The sequence below is a fragment of the Schistocerca serialis genome, chromosome 3 (genome assembly GCF_023864345.2).
Source record: "Schistocerca serialis cubense isolate TAMUIC-IGC-003099 chromosome 3, iqSchSeri2.2, whole genome shotgun sequence".
Lineage (NCBI taxonomy): Eukaryota > Metazoa > Arthropoda > Insecta > Orthoptera > Acrididae > Schistocerca > Schistocerca serialis.
In genome coordinates this window covers 422,768,951-422,789,061 of record NC_064640.1, presented here as the reverse complement: position 1 = coordinate 422,789,061, position 20,111 = coordinate 422,768,951, and the positions used below count along the sequence as shown (strand labels likewise).

The 20,111-nt window shown below is 38.4% G+C and overlaps 1 protein-coding gene across 1 annotated transcript in view; it reads right to left on the bottom strand.

Moving 5' to 3' along the window:
* Positions 1–20,111, bottom strand: part of LOC126470301 (protein purity of essence) — a 475,244-nt gene that overhangs the window by 357,221 nt on the left and 97,912 nt on the right. Inside the window, exons 7-11 of the mRNA XM_050098072.1 lie at positions 19,476–19,609; positions 12,292–12,440; positions 9,839–10,082; positions 6,231–6,429; positions 1,605–1,780 (exon numbers count right to left, since the gene is read on the bottom strand). Coding sequence (XP_049954029.1) covers positions 1,605–1,780; positions 6,231–6,429; positions 9,839–10,082; positions 12,292–12,440; positions 19,476–19,609 — 902 coding nt within the window. The remainder of the gene's footprint in view (positions 1–1,604; positions 1,781–6,230; positions 6,430–9,838; positions 10,083–12,291; positions 12,441–19,475; positions 19,610–20,111) is intronic.

The window sequence follows — 20,111 nt, the reverse complement described above, 5'->3', positions numbered from 1 at the left end:
GCTTCTTTTATATACGATTGTCATGCGCAGTCACTGACATTTTGCTGTCCAGCACCATCTGTCGGACATTTTGTGTGTTTCCCCCCCCCCCCCCCCCCTTTAATAAAACCCCATGTCATTCCAAGCATGTGTGTCAATTTTTACCTCTCTATCTACATTATTCCATGGTTTATTAAGTTTTCAAATTTATACTGACTTTTTGATCACATTTTACAGTCAGTTTAACTCCACATCTTTGATCGCATAACAAAAAACTGTAAAGAGTCATGCTTAATTTATTTCCTTAGGAAAAGATTTTAATTATTTAAACACAACAAAATATCTTTTAACCACTAAACCTCATATTCACGATGATGTGAGATCATCAATCATGAAGATTCTTCATCAAGAAGAGGAGCAAACAGTATCAGCTGGAGATAAGATGGAACTAAAAAATATTGCACGATATGTCCCAAGAAACTAAAAAGGGAAACACATACAACACGAAAATGTTATAATCATCTAATCTGTGGACAGTGCTAATCACCTGTGTGTCACGATTGTATCTGATATAACATTTTTTTTCTAACAGAGTATTATTTTTCATTATTTATACCTGATATAGTGACAAAGAATGCTTACTGCTTTCTAAGGAATGAATGATTCATTATGTGAAGTTCCTCTCTGATAACTGCATATTTTTATAACACTAGCAACAGTTTTTATGCCTTAGAAATATTTTGGTGTTAAATAGGCTTTGATTTACCAAATGTGGTAACTTCCTTCCCTAAGTCTTCTTAACTCTTCTAATAATACATAAAATAAAGAAAAGTTGTGATAGTAAGGAGTAAAAGACACACAGAATATACAGAGTCAATTTGACTCTGCGTCTGTAGTTTCACATCTGTAGTCACAGGTTAATCCTGTTGAATGGACATCCACAACTGAGCATTTTAGTGAATTTGAAAACAAATCACTTCAGCTGTAAAAAGTTTTTATTTTTTCAATATCAAGACCAGTTTCAGGCTAACATATGCCCATAATCAGGTGTAATATTACCAAATACAAGAAAGAGAAAACGTTAAGGTAAAACTTTTCACAAATCCTTGTACTCATAAAGCAATGAACACTAATAAGAACTATCTTAGCTAAAACTCTACTTGTGGTTGGGCTAATTGCAGTGAGAAATATAAGAAACATCACAAAACAGCTGTGACTGAGGAACCAACTACTTACAGTAAACATAAAAGAGAGAATATTTTGTTGCATATTAAATTGCTACTATAATATCAAGAAATAGTAATGAATTCGCATTACTTTACAAAAGCTGCCACTTGTGTAAGTAAGGTATAAATATATGTACTACCTACTAGTCCATATCATAGGAGCACATGATTATTAAACATACTCCCAATTTTGTATCCTACAATGTCTGCAACATCACTATAGTTTTACTTAGCACAGTCCTATTAGAGGTGGGAAGGACCTGTCTTCCTTCGACTGTGAACTAGCTCAACCAATATTGTATACTGAACCTTTGGATTTGTAGTTTCATGCTTAAATCAATGAGCCAACAATCCAACAAATAATATCAGTTATATTTTTTGGCATTAGAAGGCACTTACAGCATCAGGTCCCTTTGATGGAATGTGTGTGTGACATGGGCCACCTGTACCTCCTGTACCAGTTGCACCTGGTCCATCTTGTTTCTCTCTACTGCTTTCTGACAAAGCAGCAACTGAAGATTCAGGGGCCAAGGTTTCCTCAAGCCAAAGACCCAATATAGGTTCACTGTCTTCATCTGGAAAATAACAGCAAACGAAGGAAGAGTAAAAGAAAAGTGAAACCATCGCTCTTTTGGCTGACCAGCTAAAACTCAAAATTAAATATTTTCATACTAATATCAATCATCCTCAGCAAATAGGCTTCAGATTTCATCCAACACAATTATTCATTCACCACTGCATACATAGAAACATCTATGAGGTTTTTATACATCTAGTTTACCAGCAAAGTATCTACAAGGAAAATGGCATGACCATAGAGGAATAACAATAGATGGAGAAGAAATTGATGTTCATCATCTTGAGCTCCACAGCTTTTACTTGCTAATATTAATCAGAAACCACCACAGCAGTTTTGATGCATGTTTATTAGGTCACAAATGGTTTTGGTGAAAGATGATCAAATTACACTACTAAGAGTCTTCATAAAAAAAATCCCCACACAGTTGTGCCAGTATCATGACTTAATGAGTCTAGTTATCTTAAGTAACATAAAAGGAAAATTCTGGAACATGACGATCACACGAACATTCTGTCAACTGCCTGGCAGATGCATGGTGAACAGTGAGTGCAGGAAAACAGGAGACTGACTATGAAAGTTGGCATCTACATTGAGAGCTATGAGAGGGAAAACAACATGAACATAATGTTAAATGAAGGTATGGGAAGGAAAATCAGCATTGGGAAGAACAACAGTTGAACCTCTAGAGCTTAAGGAATGGCGGAAACGGTAGACAAGCAGCTGAGAAAAGGGTAGAAGAGCATGACTACAGAAGAGTAGATCAGGCAAAGATGGACAAATAAATCAAACAAGGCAAGAAGAATCATATAGTTAAGGACAACAAAAAACTAAAATCCTGTAAGAAAACTAGAAGGAAAAATTAAACACAAACAACGTGAAAAAGGAAGAGAACAAATAATCTAGGAAAGGAAAACAAAGTACAACCCAAAGGTAAGTGGGCAAACTATAACAATGGAACACTCAAGATAGTGGGGGAGGAGGAGTGGGATGATCGTCATCCCAAGTCGTGTCTACTTTGTTTAGGTGTGACTAATATGATATGGGAAAACTTGCAGTGGGATTAGTTCAATAATACCAAGAAACAAAGGCAATGTATGTGTGTAGTATCTCAGCACAGGACCAGAAATATTTACCCTTGAAGCTTAAGTTACAGATAAAGGAGCATTTTAAACATGGATCATTGGCAACTTTCCAAAATTCTGAGTGGAATACAAACAACAGAAGGATTAGTGATAGTCAGTTCATGTACAGTCAAGTTTTTTTACAATGTCCTTCCTCAGAGCTAACTGACACTACAGCTCAATTCGGTTAGCAGACAAATAGCTATCACTTGGTTTATTTAAATGTTAACACGTGCTATTATGGAAAATCTATCATGTTCCAAAGTTCATGGTATTCTCAACTATCGTAAAACTCCAAATGAACAAATGTATTTTCAATAAATTCCCAGATTTGACAACTGGTTCCTTCAGTCTGTGTGTTACTGCCATACGAACAATATTCATAAACTTGTTTCTAACAAACACGACTTTGGTGAGAAATTTTGCTTTTAAGAAATAAATATGAAACAATTTAGAAATTAAAGCCAAATTTTTCAAAATTCCTAACACGGCTGGAAGGGTTTCCTTTTACATTTTTGAACAGGTCATATTCAAAGCAAATGGCAGTATCTGAAGTTTATTCTTTCAGGTGAAAGGTAGGTCATAGGTGTTTTGGTCAATATTTTCATACTCCATCCCAGTGAGTTCAACTGGAGTAGAGTGACCTACATCAGTCTTTGTGAAGTAATAAGACCACATTAAACAGTTGCACAATCATCAGGGTATGAATTATTTGTTTTTGCAGGTAACTGCACATTAAGGTTTGAACATGAAATATGCATATTTGTACAGCATAAATGTGTTTGGAGATACTTCAAAACTCATCAACATCCTTCTGTTGGAACAAAGAACTAAGTATGGAGAGATAGAGAGATAGAGAGAGAGAGAGAGAGAGAGAGAGAGAGAGAGAGAGAGAGAGATACGAGACCAAGTAACAATGGCGAAAATTGATTTTTTTTTTTTTTTACACAATCAGAATGCAAAAACACACACAAAACCTGCTGCCTACGCCTGAATGTACTGTGTGATGTAACCACATAATCTAATATCACATATGTTGCCTTGAAAAATAATCGTGTGACTGCAATACTTTCTGTTTATTGAAATCTGCTATTAGAAACAACAGTTTCATTTTTAATATCAAAAAGACTTGCTTCAGCGAGTCGTAATTTTTATTTAATTCATGTACAATGTGTTTCAGGAGACAATCAAAATTTCAAATGTATTTTTCATTAAGCCACAATTGAAATTTAATTCTTGCTGTGTGTGAACTGCTGCACTGCATCATCGTGGAAACTTCATTCTAACCCAAAAATGCAAAAAATTATTGCTTTTGTTCTAAAGATACCGTAAAGTAAAATTTCTTACACATTTCCGAGGGTGCAAATCTGTAGGACATCAGTAACTATAAATTTTCACTTGCTTATATTACAATGAATTTTCAATAATGAAGCAACAGCTCACACATTAAGTACAATATTTAACTCACCATAATGTATCAAAAAATTCTTTTGGAAATGGGAATCATTTTCTGAAATGCAGCATATATAAGAAAAATTAAACTAAAATAATGTCCAGCAGTATCAAACAATTTTATGGTACAAATGAAACAATTATCACAGTCTATTGTTCATTAAAATGTTCAGTCATGCAGCACCTGAGATATTATAATGTCAGTAAATGAAGAAAATTTACTGTTCTGCACATATAGATTCCTGATGTTGAGGACAGTTATGATTTTAAACTCACTACCATTGCAAAGAAGTGCAAATTGTCATCACCTTTTTTTATGCAGTCTGCTGAAATGCATTTACAAATACTGAAATTCAACATTCTGAAAACTAAAAATGTTTGTGAGTCATCACTCAGAGATTTCCATTCTCCTAAACAGGTTCCACAAAACAGGGAGTGAAACATTTCTACAGGTGGCAATTTATTGCAGGAAAAGGTGCAAGAAACCATGTTCCAGTTCGGAACTGAAGATTAAGACCACTGAATGAAAGGGTAGATCAGTTCAAAAAAAGTCAGATTTACGTAGAAAACGTGACGCTGTGGAATACTGGAAGAACAATATTTTGCTACTGATGATACAAACATTTTGTTTCACTGGAGTTTTTTACACTTTGTTTCTCTCAGAAATCTATTCTTTTCAAATAGGAAATATGTGAAGGAGGCAAAATGCGTAGAGAAAAAGTTGTGGCCATTGATAAATAATGGGAAACTGTACAATCAGATGCTATAAGACTACGTAAACACTACCTTTCACTCGAGCTGTAATGTAATGTACAGATGACTGCAGACATTTTTGGAAGACTGCCCAACAGTTTAGGTGACAAGACTGGAGCAGAGCAAAAAACACTGTTTTTATGACTCTACACCACAAGGCAATTCATTTATCATGAACATTAATTTTGTGTTTTTCGTGCTATCATAACAGCCCAAGTCACCTGCACATCAGGAGGATAATCCAATCTGTGAAAGCAATTTTGATTGCTGCATAACACAGAATTTCATACTTTGAGAGAAAGACAGTCAAGAAAATGAGCATTTTACAGGCTACACACTATGTTGAGACTGAACAGACAGCATTGAGCTGTTTTGTAAATTCTGGATTTGGTATAAAACTATTTGCAGTTGAAGTAGATTTCTGTACAGAATGGAAACTCATCACAGATATTTTAGCAAAGGAGACAATGTGTAGGACTGTTTCTCACAATGGGAGTTTGACTTCCATATGCAAGATAGATAAAAGTGAGATTTGAATTCTTTTGTATATGGACCAGATAAAATATATTATGGCACAGGTGTCAACAATGATGATGAAAAGGAGGATTCACCTGCAAGAAGTTTTTCTGTAGCTGTGCAAGAACTTGATACCGTAATGAACTATTTTTCACCAGTTTAGTCAGTTTCTGCAATATCAACCAGATGTAGCAACACCACCTCTCAGTACATTGTATTGGCCAAAAGCGGGAAGCTATTTTTTTTTCAGTTTTTTTTTTTTTTTTGTGCAACAAAAGACATTATTCAAGGAATCGTCTTTAATTTCCTGTATGGTCATCCTGTTGCATTTGTCAAATAACACATTTTTGATATTTTCTTTAAATCACAATACAAACTGGTAATTTTATCTGTACTTAAAAATGACAACCTTTTGAATTCTTGCTAAGCTATACTTTATATCTGTAGGGTAATAAAGCCAGCACGACAACTATCCAAATAAAATTTCGCTGCTTAAGTACACAAAATGATGAAATAAAAAGCATTAATCTGAATCCCCTAAGCAAAAATATAAATATCTTAAATTGTACAGATTTAAATTTTTATCACGTTTCATGAAAATACCTTCTTCTCCACGACGGTTATCATGCTGAGTGTCCTCCCTGTTTGTTTCATCTCTCTGAGATGATTCTTCATTAGATCTGTCAGCTTGTGGTTGCTCACCACTCTCCGCAGAAAAATCATCATCATAATCTGTAGATGCTTCCACAGGTACAAATTCCTCCTGGTTTGCAACAGATGTAACTCTCTTCAAAGCACATGCCTTAAAAAGAAAACCAGAGTGTTACAAAACATATAAATTACACTCAAATGAGACATGTTAACGTAACTCTTTCAGCCCTTCCCTTATAGCCCTGGCTCAGCACACTTAATTTCCTCTTCCCTCAACATCATTCTTCTTTCACATACCCAGAACCCCATGTTATATTCTACTTTCCTCCACTCCCGACTAAGTAATGCATTTTCCTTAATTTCATTTTCACAACCTTACTGGTCCCTCTCCACCTTCTTAAACCATGGTCTTCCTTCTTCCCCTCCCCTTTCTGTCCACCCCTTTCCTCACTCTCTTTCCCCTATTACATTTCATTTAATTTGGAACTGCTTTAGCAATTTTCTTAATTTGTCATTATTTGCCCTGCTATTACATTCTTTGTTAACACTAATAACATATTTTTAAATCATAATATTTATTTGTCCACCCTCTGTTTAACAACATTTTCTCTTTCTTGTGTCACCAGTATTGTATATGTAATAGCATACTGCAACTGTTATTATAATGTACATGTTTACTTTCTTCTGCTTCCTGTAAAGGAAAAAAAAAATCATAAAATGATCCCAAAGAGATTTCTCCTTTCGTTTGTTTAAAGTTTTTCATTAGTCACACAACTGAGTTGTTAAGAGAATCAAAATGCAGGGTTTGTTTAACGCTATGAGTGTGGTGGGCTGTCACAGTAGCTGAAATGCGCCATGCCTAAATTCTGTACCTGTAGTGCCTTCACCTACTGCATACCCTTGTCAAAGGGTTAAGATTTTTTAAAACATTCATTCTGGAGCTGCAATATGGAAGTGCAAGGAGCAGAGGAAGAGAGCTCATACCAAACTGACTGTTACAAGGTGATAGGGCGTTCAGAGAGAATAAGCTGTGCATCCCTTGTACAGGGCAGCCATTAACAAAAACTTGTCCTTAATACACAGCATGTATGACGATAAAAATGGCACACACAAGAACAAAAAGTTTACTTCATTTCGTTCAATCAACATTGAAACATTAACAGGTGAAGATGCTGTTGGCCATGCTCAGCCATCTGCAGGCTGCTGCCTTGGGGTGTAGTGGTGGCAGAGATACTGACGCACTGCAAAATGCACCACAAGCGTCACTCAGTTCAGCCACGTGTTCTGCTGCTGAGGCACCTTAGAGCATACCCAACTGAAGGGACCAGTGCTCAAGTCAAGGTCATTGGCAGTGTGCAACTCGTTCGCAGTACTAGAGGTGGAGGTGGAGGGTGAATGTGGAGACTGCCCATCTGCCCTCACGCATTTCCCCTAAGAGTGGACAAAGGGTTGCTCCATCAGCAGGGTCCAGGCAGGCAAACAGGGGGAGTTACAATGCTAGGCACCTTACGGAGCCCCTTAGGGGAACAGAGGACAGGGCTAGAAAGAGGTGCAATGTGAGCTTGATATGTCTGCAGAGGGGATGCATCCCGAGATGAGGCGGCGGCCCTGCCTGCAGCAACCAAGTGCGCAATGTGTAATCATCTTCAAGTTGTGGCTCATGTCGGCACCAATGACTCCTGTTGCTTAGGTTCTGTGGCCATGATCAGGTCCACCACGTGGCTGGTGGAACTGATGAAGCCTGCCAGCCTTGCTTGCAAGGTGCAAGCAGAGCTTACAATTTGCAGAGGTGATCGAAGTCCTTTGATGTAGATCTAACTAGAAGACTTCAACCAGTAGATCTACTGATTCTAAGACTCGGTCACAGATTTCTGGACCAGCATTATGAGGTGGAAAATTGTAGGCCTCTGATTATTCCACAGGTGCATGACACAGAGGAAGAAGCTTCTAGGGTGGTCAGTAAGATTCAGCAATACCATCAGGCGCGACTAAATTCCAGATATTGCTAACAATATAGGTACAAAAGAATTTACGGCTTCTGATAGTGGAACTGGACACTTCAAAATGATGGCATAAAATTGTGTCAGGAAAAATTACAAAATTTTATTGAGAGACAGACCAAAAATGAAGTGATTGTAACTAAAGTGGTCAATGACTATTACAAACTCACAGCAGAACATTTTTAGGGTTCCAGAATCTTGCATTTACATTGCACCTAAGTCTAATTTTGAAAAAGGAATGGGAGCTCAAAGGATGTTTTCACTGAAGGGAGAAACTATACAGCACTGACTGCACAGTCCACAGTTGCACTCACACATCCACACATAATGCCCATAATCAGTGTGGATGGTCCATTGCTATCTGTGCATATATTTTTGCCTTCAAGAATTGAAAGGAAATTTTCGACTACGTGAGAAAAGATCAATGTTCTTCACTGATGTACTTTGGGTAAACCCATCAAATCCTGGAAAATTGAAGATGAAAAATACTTTTAATGTGTCACACATCTCTTCCATTTCGTGGACACAAGCCATCCTCCTACATCCTTGTCAAGTTATACAAGTTCTGAATCATTAATTGCTGCATTTCAAGCTCATCCTGACAAGGAGGTAGAGAGACTTCAGATCCAAGCTCATATGATAAATGAACTGAGAGAATTTTTCCATCAACGGAAAGCATTTTAAAGAACATTCACAGAGAAAATTAGCATGGGCATATCATTGCAGTTTCCAGTCCACCACCGTGACAATGTTCTCAAGTTGCAATCACTAGTAGAAAAGTTTTCTTCTCCTCATTTCCAAAATCTGATTAAATATGCATGGCACTCCTCAAAACATATCAGCATGAGGCCCAATTCATTCATAATTCTGATCCATTTTTGTCTAAGAATGTCTACAAATAGTTGTCAAATTTCATTCTTAATTGGACACTCATGGTACACACAAAATATATATTTGGAACATTTCAGTACTATTTCACATTTTTGCAATTGTTAAAAGGAATAGAATTAATGGTGACATGCTGGAAATGTTGTAGTTATTATATATACCAATTTGGGAGGATAAATATATACACTGAAGCATCGAAGAAACTGGTATAGGCATGCATATTCAAATACAGAGATATGTAAACAGGCAAAACACGGCACTGTGGTTGGCAACACCTATATAAGACAACAAGTGTCTGGCGCAGTTGTTAGGTTGCTTACTGCTGCCACAATGGAAGGTTATCAATATTTAAGCATGTTTGAATGTGGTATCATAGTCAGCACACGAGCGATATGGCACTGCACTGTATACATTTAGAATGTATATGTTTGCTTTTAAAGTCCTGTGTCATATATTTACATTCATGGCATACATTACACATTGTAAGTAATGACCAATGCAATACGATGGCTTAAACCATTTTAACCCTTCATCCATGAAGATGGTCGAAGACCGAAACTGGTAGATGTTTGGGTGTAAAATAAAAACAGCTGATGGTTCAAATATACATTTTATACATTACTTAACGGCTGTTGACAGTAACCTTCCAAAAATGTTTAAAACTTATTTTACCTTTCTGTAACTAACAGTTGCCAAGTTAAGTAATAACTGGGCAACAGGAATGCCACACAGGAGACGAAGGACTCTTTGCAATGCTGTGTAATTTCCCATAATATTTAGATTTGCTGGTTGCTGATCAGATCCAGCGTCATCCTCCAAAGACAAGCACTCTGTCATCATATCACTCATTAGTGACTTCATGAATTTCAACAATGAACTTGTTACAGCCACAGACAGTACATTGAAACCTTGTTGTCTGGAACAGAAAGGAGAAAACAATTCAGATCCCAAAATAACTGTTGTATATATATATATATATATATATATATATATATATATAGAGAGAGAGAGAGAGGGGGGGGGGGGGGGGGGGGAATATTCCAACATTCCCCGTGGGAAAAATATATCTAAAAACAAAGATGATGTAACTTACCAAACGAAAGTGTTGGTATGTTGATAGAGATAGACACTAACACACACACACACACACACACATTCAGGCTTTCGCAACCCATGGTTGCTTCATCAGAAAAGAGGGAAGGAGAGGGAAAGACGAAAGGATGTGGGTTTTAAGGGAGAGGGTAAGGAGTCATTCCAATCCCGGGAGCGGAAAGACTTACCCTATAGGGATAAAGGGACAGGTATACACTCGCGCGCGCACACACAAACACATATCCATCTGCATATATACAGACACTAGCAGACGTGTGTGTGTGTGTGTGTGTGTGTGTGTGTGTGTGTCTCTATCAACATACCAACGCTTTCGTTTGTTAAGTTACATCATCTTTGTTTTTATGCCATTTTCATATAGATGTAGAGAAAACATTACACATTCTTCATGGTTTTTACTTCCAATTTTAGTGAAAACAACGATTTACCTGGCAAATTCACACATTAATGCCACACAGAAGTGCACAAGAAAGGAAGTCCAGTCAGAAATGTATTTACTGCAACCAAACACTTTACTCACATCTGCTGCCCTTTTGTATTCCAACCATACTATGTAATGACCTAGCCAGTCAACCAGCAGTTTATTAAGTAAGAACACAGTATGTAAACTGATTATTATAGAGCTTATTAAGTTTCCTCTACATTAATAAAGATTATAAATATTACTTAATGCCAGGTCTGGGAAAGTTGACCACTCCTTTATTGCTTCAGTTCATTAGTAAGAGTTCCCAGCCTTCAAACACACATGGGACAAGGTTAAATCAATATCAACCCCTGCAACAGAGTATTTGAGCTGTGTGTGTCAGATCAAATTTTCAGATACACTGGAAAATTACACTAGAGTGAAACACAATGTTAATCTTAGAGAAACAAGAAATATGCTGGTTACAGTACATAACAGTTTGCTTGCATTTCATTTTGATTTAAACAACTGCCTTGACAATGGCTCAACTGTTCCCAACTGAAATATTGGTACAGAAATTACACCACAAAAATTTTAATATTCCTGTGCACTGTTTAAGTGGAGCTGTAAAACTGTTGTATGATGGTAAAATATATCTGTTAAAATGTCTACCATAAGACAAGTGGATACAAAAACAGTGCAATAGCTGAGCACCAACAAACATTCACACAATTTTATGGACTGGAGTATGCAACTATACACATGCTATTACACCTCCACTGAGTGTGTAACGTGTTATAACACCTTCACTTGTTTGTGCAAATTATTTACATCACCAGGAGCTCTAAAAAGCCAAAAGAGTTTGCAGCACAAATTCAAGACAGCCACTTTATGTCAACATTCAAGTACCAAAGACATTACTGAGAGGTTTAAGTTAGTGATTAAGTCCTTAATGTTGCAAATAATTTAGGAGTAAAGGAGACCACTCACCAAATAGTCATTGACTGGCAGACACAAAAGAGAAGGGAGTTGCTGTTTTCGGAAATAAATCCAAGATAGGCTTTGCATGGTGTGTAGAGGGGGCGGGGGGGCACGTGCCTCTAACTTGAGAAACGATCTACTTCTGAGGACTAGCAAGTTTTGCTCATCTTTTATGTAAGCATGTTGATGACTCTACACCTCTGCTATTTGATGAGTGATCTCCTTTACTCCTAAGATATTTACAGTCTACCAGAACTTTCCACTAAATTTATGAACGATGATGGAAGTTTGCCAACCTTGATATAGTTTTTTCACACAGTAACATGTTCATCAAAATTTCATTACTTCACTGTTTATAGTTCCAGAAACACGAGTCACAAGTGTCTTTCCCTGAACACAATCTCTGTATCACTTCAACATTCCACTGAGAGACTTCTCTACTGAACAGTATCAAATTACCATCAACATAGGTACCCAATGTGAGATGAAAAAATTTCACCATATTCTTTAGGTTACACACATGATCAAACACATCTATGAACTACTACAATTATGACCAGTGACCTTAAAGATAATGTTCCTTTATCTATTTTAACTACAGCTACAACTTTTACAACTTAGGCCTACTTACAGTTTAGTCAAGTTCATTTTTTCAGCTGCTTTTCTGGGTGACTTCCCTCTTTCTTCTTTAGGAAGTGGGAAATTGTTTGAGACATGTAGCTGATTGTGAAGTCCTGTTAGCAGGACCATAATACCTATCATGGCATGATTACTTGGTATCTGCAACATGTAAAATAACACAAATAAATGATTCCTGCTAAAAGGATCCTGAGCAACAGGACAAGCCAATCATATTCACTGCTGTATGAAGATTACATTCTTCAATATCACCAATTCAAGATGTTTAACTTCAGAAATTTGGGGAAAATGCAATCAATCTACTATGAAAATAAGCAGTAGTCTTCATGAGACTAGTTCTCTCTCTCTCTCTCTCTCTCTCTCTCTCTCTCTCTCTCTCTCTTCTTTGTATTTTCAATGTTATCTCCCTGCTTGGAAGAATCTAATTTTCGTAGTCTTGAATTTTCACTGCATCATTCTTGTCCTTGCTCACAGATCATGTTTCAGGCCAACAATTGGGTCAATTCTTGAGTCCCTCACATTTTTAAGCATTAACTGGTGTAACATGGATGTTGATAACTGATTCCCACAAAGTAGCAATGCTTTCCTCCTTGAGAGTAAAATACTCATTTTTGCCATGAACATGTTCCAGTTATGTCCATGCACTTTGTAACAGCTTCTGCTACCACCATAAAATTATACCATTTACATTATTCTAATCTCTCTACACAATGCTACCCCCCCCCCCCCCCCAATCCATCCATCCATCCATCCATTTCATAACTGCATTCATTCAGGTTTCTTTGGCACAAAGGTTACTAGATAAATTATTTCATCTTTGACAACATCATGGCATATTATGTTCTATGTTATTTACAAACTTACAAATCGTTGTTCTCCAGGAACATAATGTTTGAAATGGAATATAATAAGAGACCTGTGGTTTTGAAATTCAGGAAATCAGGGATATATCACATAATATCACAGTACTCTTAATTAATAAACTGCTGAATTTGATCGATAGAGACTGACTGAGTGAGGACTACAGGTGGATAATACCTCTTATCCTGGGGTCTGAGTGACTTGCCTTTCCTTTCTAACCTTTCCCACCCCATCAATCTCACCTCTCTGAGGAAGAAACAAAGTAGTTCCAAAAGCTAAGATAATGTCATCACTTTTATTTGCATCTGCCAGAAGTATTAAACATTTATCCTCCTGGAACCTACCTACAGCTGTATGCTTGTCTAGAGTCCCCAGAGCTAGCCCCACCCACCTTCCCATACGTTGGTCGCATATAGTGACAGTTCGATTCTCCTCCGGAGTCAATTCAAAATCACTGCCATCCACTAGAAGGTCCTACAGCTGGCCCCACTGTTTGTTGTCAATAAGCACTCAGCCAGCAACAGCTGGGGTTTGAATGCCTTCTCGTTGTTTGGATTCTCCATTACTGATGAGGTTCAGGTTATCTCTGACAGTTCCCTTCCAAGAACTCTATGATTTTTGTGCCACTTTTGCATATCTATTCATACCTGGCCTGAGTTTGCCATAGATCTGCAGGTTCATATCTCCTTGCATTCAGACACTATGCCATGTTTGTGCCAGGTACAACCTATTCCAGTTTCCTTGCAGATGGCCATTAAGCATCAACTATAGCCTTCAAAAGTCTGGGGTGATTAAACTTGTTAAATCCAGCACTTAAGTCCTGCCCCTGATAGTAGTAACAAAACCAAATGGCTTGCCCCAGCTACGCAGACACTTTAAATCAGTCCTGCCAAAGCACGGTCGTGAAGTATTCCTCTCCAGTGAGTGCTTCCCCCACCAACTCCACTGGTGTGGTGCTGTCACAGCCTGCAACAGCCACACCGGCCAATTTCAGGGGAGAATGTCAGTCATCGTGGATCGTAAGCCTTAGCTACTTCCTACACGCAAACTTCGTAAGATATTAATTGCTAAAACTTTGAGACTTTTAGTTCTATTTGTCTCAAACTCTTGTACATACGTTAATGATATATTTAAATAAATGGTCTTTAAATACGTCTGCTTGTGTCTGTATATGTGTGGATGGATGTGTGTGTGTGTGCGCGCGCGAGTGTATACCCGACCTTTTTTCCTTTTTTCCCCCCTAAGGTAAGTCTTTCCGCTCCCGGGATTGGAATGACTCCTTACCCTCTCCCTTAAAACCCACATCCTTTCGTCTTTCCCTCTCCTTCCCTCTTTCCTGATGAGGCAACAGTTTGTTGCGAAAGCTTGAATTTTGTGTGTATGTTTGTGTTTGTTTGTGTGTCTGTCGACCTGCCAGCACTTTCATTTGGTAAGTCACATCATCTTTGTTTTTAGATATATTTAAATATTTAGGTAGACTTATTTAACTTGGTGTCAACATGGTCTATAACATTAATTTGGGTTTTAGCAGAATGAAGCTGAAGCTCCAACAAGTCATTCATCACTGCATTATACTGAGCTGATTTAATGTACTTTATTGGGGGGGGGGGGGGGAACATAATTTCACATGGGAATCCTTCAATGTCTATTAGCATGTAAGAAATAATGTTTTCCTTTCCTTGCAAATGTAAATTAAAATTAGTTAAATGAGCTGTAAAATCTGCCAGAAATCCTAATTCTGATTTTAGAAAAGTGAGTCCTTCAGCTTACCTTCAAATTCCAGGTTTTACTTCTTTATTCAGACTTCAAAAGTTCTTTTCTAAGAGCAGGAAACAACAAACATTTTCCTGCACTCAACACATGAATTTCAGACTGAAGAAGAGTGTGTGTGTGTGTGTGTGTGTGTGTGTGTGTGTGTGTGTGTGTGTGTGTGTTCTGCCTCAACTTCTTCCTTAAAATTGTTTCAATTTTCGGTGAGATTTTAATCAATTTCCTGCATGTATTATAATTTTAGTTTTCATTACCTCTTTCACTGTGGACACTTTTGTCGCAACAGAAAGTTAAACAGTTAATCTCATTTTACCTTAACCGACCAATGTAGTCGTTTATCCTACCCATGAAACTGGTGCACCATTGGTACAAATTACAGGGCATTTTTTAAAACCACCAATTTTGTAAACCCAGTTTTAACTACATTAAAAGCACCCAAACCTGCTGTTCTAAGCAGTGAACCAAAGTGAAAAACTCTTCATATACAGAAAAGTCATCCATAACAACACAGATAAAAATTGGTAGTTGACTGAAATCTGTTCAATGAGTACTCTCATCCACACACAAAGCCTGATACAGAGACTTTGCAACTAAATTGTTTATGCTGTGTCCCATATCAAAAATTTGACTTTCTACATTAGTTTACACTAGAATCCATTAATATTCATAAACAAATCTGCTGTTTTAAAATGTTTAGCGGCATCATCATAACCAAATGATTTTGCCATTTCTACTGGACATTCATTCTGTCACTGAAGCATTTCCGACCATTTGCTAACTTTAAGCATACTGCATATGATGCAGATAAACTCCCTTTCTTCTTAACCACTAAAGTACATTGGTCGTTATGGGTGTAACGTCTGTGTGTTGCTTCAGGGAGTCAAGAGAAACACTGAGCAAGATTACTACCTTTGTTTTGACTACAGCATTTTTTACATATTAAGTATTGAGGCTGTTCAAAGGAATAGTGTACAATAAAATCTCCCACTCCTCACTGAAAATATTTTTCAGAATTCTTTCTTTCCTAAATTCTTGTCACAGAAAACACAATAAGAGCCGGAAACAAAACCAGAATAATAACCACAGTAATAACCAAACTAACAACCTGAGCAATAGGACAATGTTAAGGTGAGTAAATCTGAATAAACATCAAGAGCAAGTTGACTACCAAAACAGCAATGCCTCTACAAAATCTGACAGTGAGTGAAGGTGTGAGAGCCTATGCATTGAGGAAATAGTCTAAGAGAGGCTGCGCCACTTGATTGCTGATAAATAAGTGAACCGTAAGCTGTGCGAGTAGAGTTGAACAGGGAAGCACTCACTGGAGGAGAATGGCTCGCAAGCCTCTCTTTTCCAGGCCTGCTTCAGACCAATCACCATCACATTGGCGTAAGTGGAAACCTACCCTATACAACATCCTGAATGCTACCTCACAGAGCTTGTTGGAGGTGCATATTTTTCTACGACAGACCTTGCCGATGCATATTTGCAGATCCTGCTCAATGAGGAGTCACAATGCATCATGGTTACCAACACTACCTGCGGCTTATACAAATAAAAGTGCTTGCCTTTTGGGATCTCTTCTGCTCCAGTAATTTTTCGTAGATACCTGGAACAATTAACCCCATCCTTACCAGCTTGAACTTTCTTGATGACTTACTGTCACGAACATTAAATGTCAGGACCACCTGCGAAGCCTTTGCGCGCTATTTGCTACAGCATATGATGCTGACCCAATGTGTCATTTACACAAATACCAGTTTTATCAGTAGCCAGAGGAGTATCTTGGGTCCCTGCACAACAAAGAAGGGATCCATCCTATTGACCACAATGTCACAGCTGTTAACTCTCTACCCTGCCCCCAAAACTTAAAGAAGAGGCAAGCTTTTTTGGGAAAGGTAAATTATTATTTTAAGTTCCATCCACAAGTGATCCATATCATGCATCCGGGAAACCAAATGTGGAAGAAAGGTGTTCCAAGTACGAGTGGACAGCTGCCTGTAAGCATGCTTTTATGCAGCTGAAGCATATTCTACATTCAGCACCACACTTTACACCCTTTCTCACTATCATGTCCAATGGTTCTAGTTACGGAAGCCTCTATGTATGGCATCCATGCAGTGTTAGTGCATAGGAATGATGATAGTAGTGAGCAACCAATTGCCTATGTGTCAAAGACACTAACACCCACTCAAAAAAACTACTTGCAGGTTGAAGAAGCAGCTTTGGCAAATGTGTTTCCCATTAAACAGTTCCACATTTACCTTTTCAGGACTAAGTTCACTTTAATGATGGACCACAAATGCTGGTAGCACTAGTCAGACCACAGTTCAGTCTTCTGGAACGCACGTCACGATGGTTCCAGTGGCTGGAAATCTCCTGCTTCCACATAGACATGGAATGGCAACAAACCTTGGATGGGTTTTCTATTATGGCTGCTCATCCTGCTGCAACTGTGTGCTGTAATCCTGTCTTATGGTGTGTTATGCACTACATTCTCTATGAGTGGGCCACATACTTTTAAAAAAAAGTCAATCTGGAGCTCTGGGTGTGGGCTCGCCTTTCTCACCATCTGTCAGTCATCACCAATGTTCTCCTGATTGACGCTGAGGCATATATATACTCACCAAGTCATCATCCCAACTGCCCTGAGGCCTAAAGTTTTACAACTCCTACATCATGAGCACTGGGAGTAACCCATCAGGCTGATACACACCAATCTTTTATTCCCTGGCCCACCCCCAGTGACCAAACTCATTTGGATTTTGTGGGCCCATTTCTTTACTTTATGTGGCTCGCTGTGATGGAGGCTTAACCTAACTACCCCTATGTGATCAGTATGGTGTCCACAAGATGCAACAATTACTGCACTCCTTCACATACTTTCCACTGAAGGGCCTCCATGAAGCATGTCAAACAATGGGCCCCAGATGACAGTGGCAGATTCTGAACAATTCTGTACCTCAAGCAGAATCAAACATATCCAATGTGAGCATGCTTGTAGGGGGCAAGAGATGGGTGGACATTAGCTACAGTGGTTACCATCCATGGGCAGCACTTTACAACTGTTTACACTCCCAAGTGGTTTGGAACGCTGTCATAGCAACCAACTCCACCCGCGCCAGCTGACTGTGCCACCACCGGTGGTGAAAACGAACCTGGAAAGCCGACCTTAGCTAGTCCCACAACAACACAAGTATGACTTTCGGTCCTGTACACCAGCGAGAGTTTCTGTGAACACAGACATGGAGGTGGAGGTCTTTACTATTGTCGCCCATGTTGACGCATCCCAGCACATTTAATGATGCTACCAGTTACTCACACCAGACAGCTGGCTTTCGTGTCAGGACACCTACTGTGCCACCAGTTCTCCATCAGAAACACTGCCCAAGTCCCATCCGTTCCTATGCACGTGTTTCTGGGGGATGATGTGGTATGACGACCCAGTGATCTTTAAGCCTGTCGGAGGGCATGGAACTCAATGATGGCCACTAGAGAGCACTGTTACATCTTTGAGCACTAGTATCACCACTGCAGTGCTGGTCAATTAGTGCTTGTGGATGTACTATAAAGAAAGCAGCACCACTGTAGTATATTCACAGTGCTCTTCTACCAGCACATTGTTTATTTGATCTCAGATTTCCCTGTGTCTTAGGTTTTCAACTCTATGATTACTCATTTGGGCTTTGTTATTCTGCTGTGACATCTCCACTGTCTGTGTTCCTCTTGTCATCAGCTTCTTGTTTGCACTTGGCGAACCGCTGTTGGTGACTTCTGGCTGGTCGATCCAGTCTCAGCGGGTTCTTTGGTCTTTCCCAGCTTTCTGTCAAATCTTGGCCAAAAAAATTGTCAGTGTTTAATTTTTCCATTATCAGTCAAAAGTATGAAGTGATTACCAAAGTGGGCTTTGTTGTGCCCCTGATGATTATTGAGGAAATGTACAGAGATAAGACAGTTTTACTAACTGAAATGTCCAAAGAATGTAAATGAGATTTCATTATTGAACAAGGGACACGGGCAAAGCAAGACGTAAGATACATTGCAGGAAGCTGCTGCTTGAGGAATGACATTGCTGTATTTGTAAAACTTAATATGAATGTCATCTCAGCCTTGACAATATATACAGACAAGAGACTCAGGTAGGGTCCACAAAGTCTACCAACAACTTAAGTTAGCTCCAGCTTATATAAGATTAAAGGTAGCTCCAAATACAAAGAGGACCAAACAGGAGAAACCTCCAGTAATTTGCTTTCCAGACACTCCAGTAACAAGACATCCAAAGCCCATGGAAAGATCCTTAACAAGAGCCTGTAATCTGGAAGAGTCACGTAAATCTGACAGAATTATCAGGTGACATTCAAGTCCCAACAAAAGAAATTATTACAAATTTACTTTAAGTTTCTGTATAGTAAATCTTAAATTAAGGGATACAGACAATAAATACAAGGATACCTCGCCATAGTTCAGAATCACTGTAAAACAAAACCACTGATTCAGATGTTTATTCAAAAAGGGTGCAGAGTATTAATCAATCTCAATACTTACATGCCCACCAGCTTTAGATGAATTTTTCATCAAAGATGACACATAATTGAAGAAATCCAGTGCTCTCTCCACAATCGCCACAGCATGTTTATCAGTCGCAATTTCATCATCATTAGGTCTCTGCGTGCCAGTACCTGAAATAACAGTCACAGAAAATATTAAATTTTTCCAAATTGGTTTTAAACAGATTTTGCAACAGGTTCAAATAAGATGAATAACTGTTAAAACAACAGTATTATCTACAAGTGACAGACGAATCGTAAAAGGAAACGGGCATGAAAAAATTACAGAAGCTCACTGAACAAAAAAATTAGTCACCACTGGAGAAAGTGTAACAAGCATCATTTAACAGTGCGTAATTCTGCCCCTGGACTTGATTGTTGTTGTTATCGTCACCTTGAAAAACAGGGGTATCAATAGCATACTCATCACACACATGTTGACTGGAAGAAAATGTCTGATCATTCTGAATGTTTAAATAAACATGCTGGGTCATGTTAGTGGTCACCTGAGTGGGGTCCAATTCATGGAAAGAAACACACCCACAAAGCACCACAGACCCACCTCCGGGTTGAACTTGACCTTACACACACACACACACACACACACACACACAGGGTGAAACACTTAATTTGG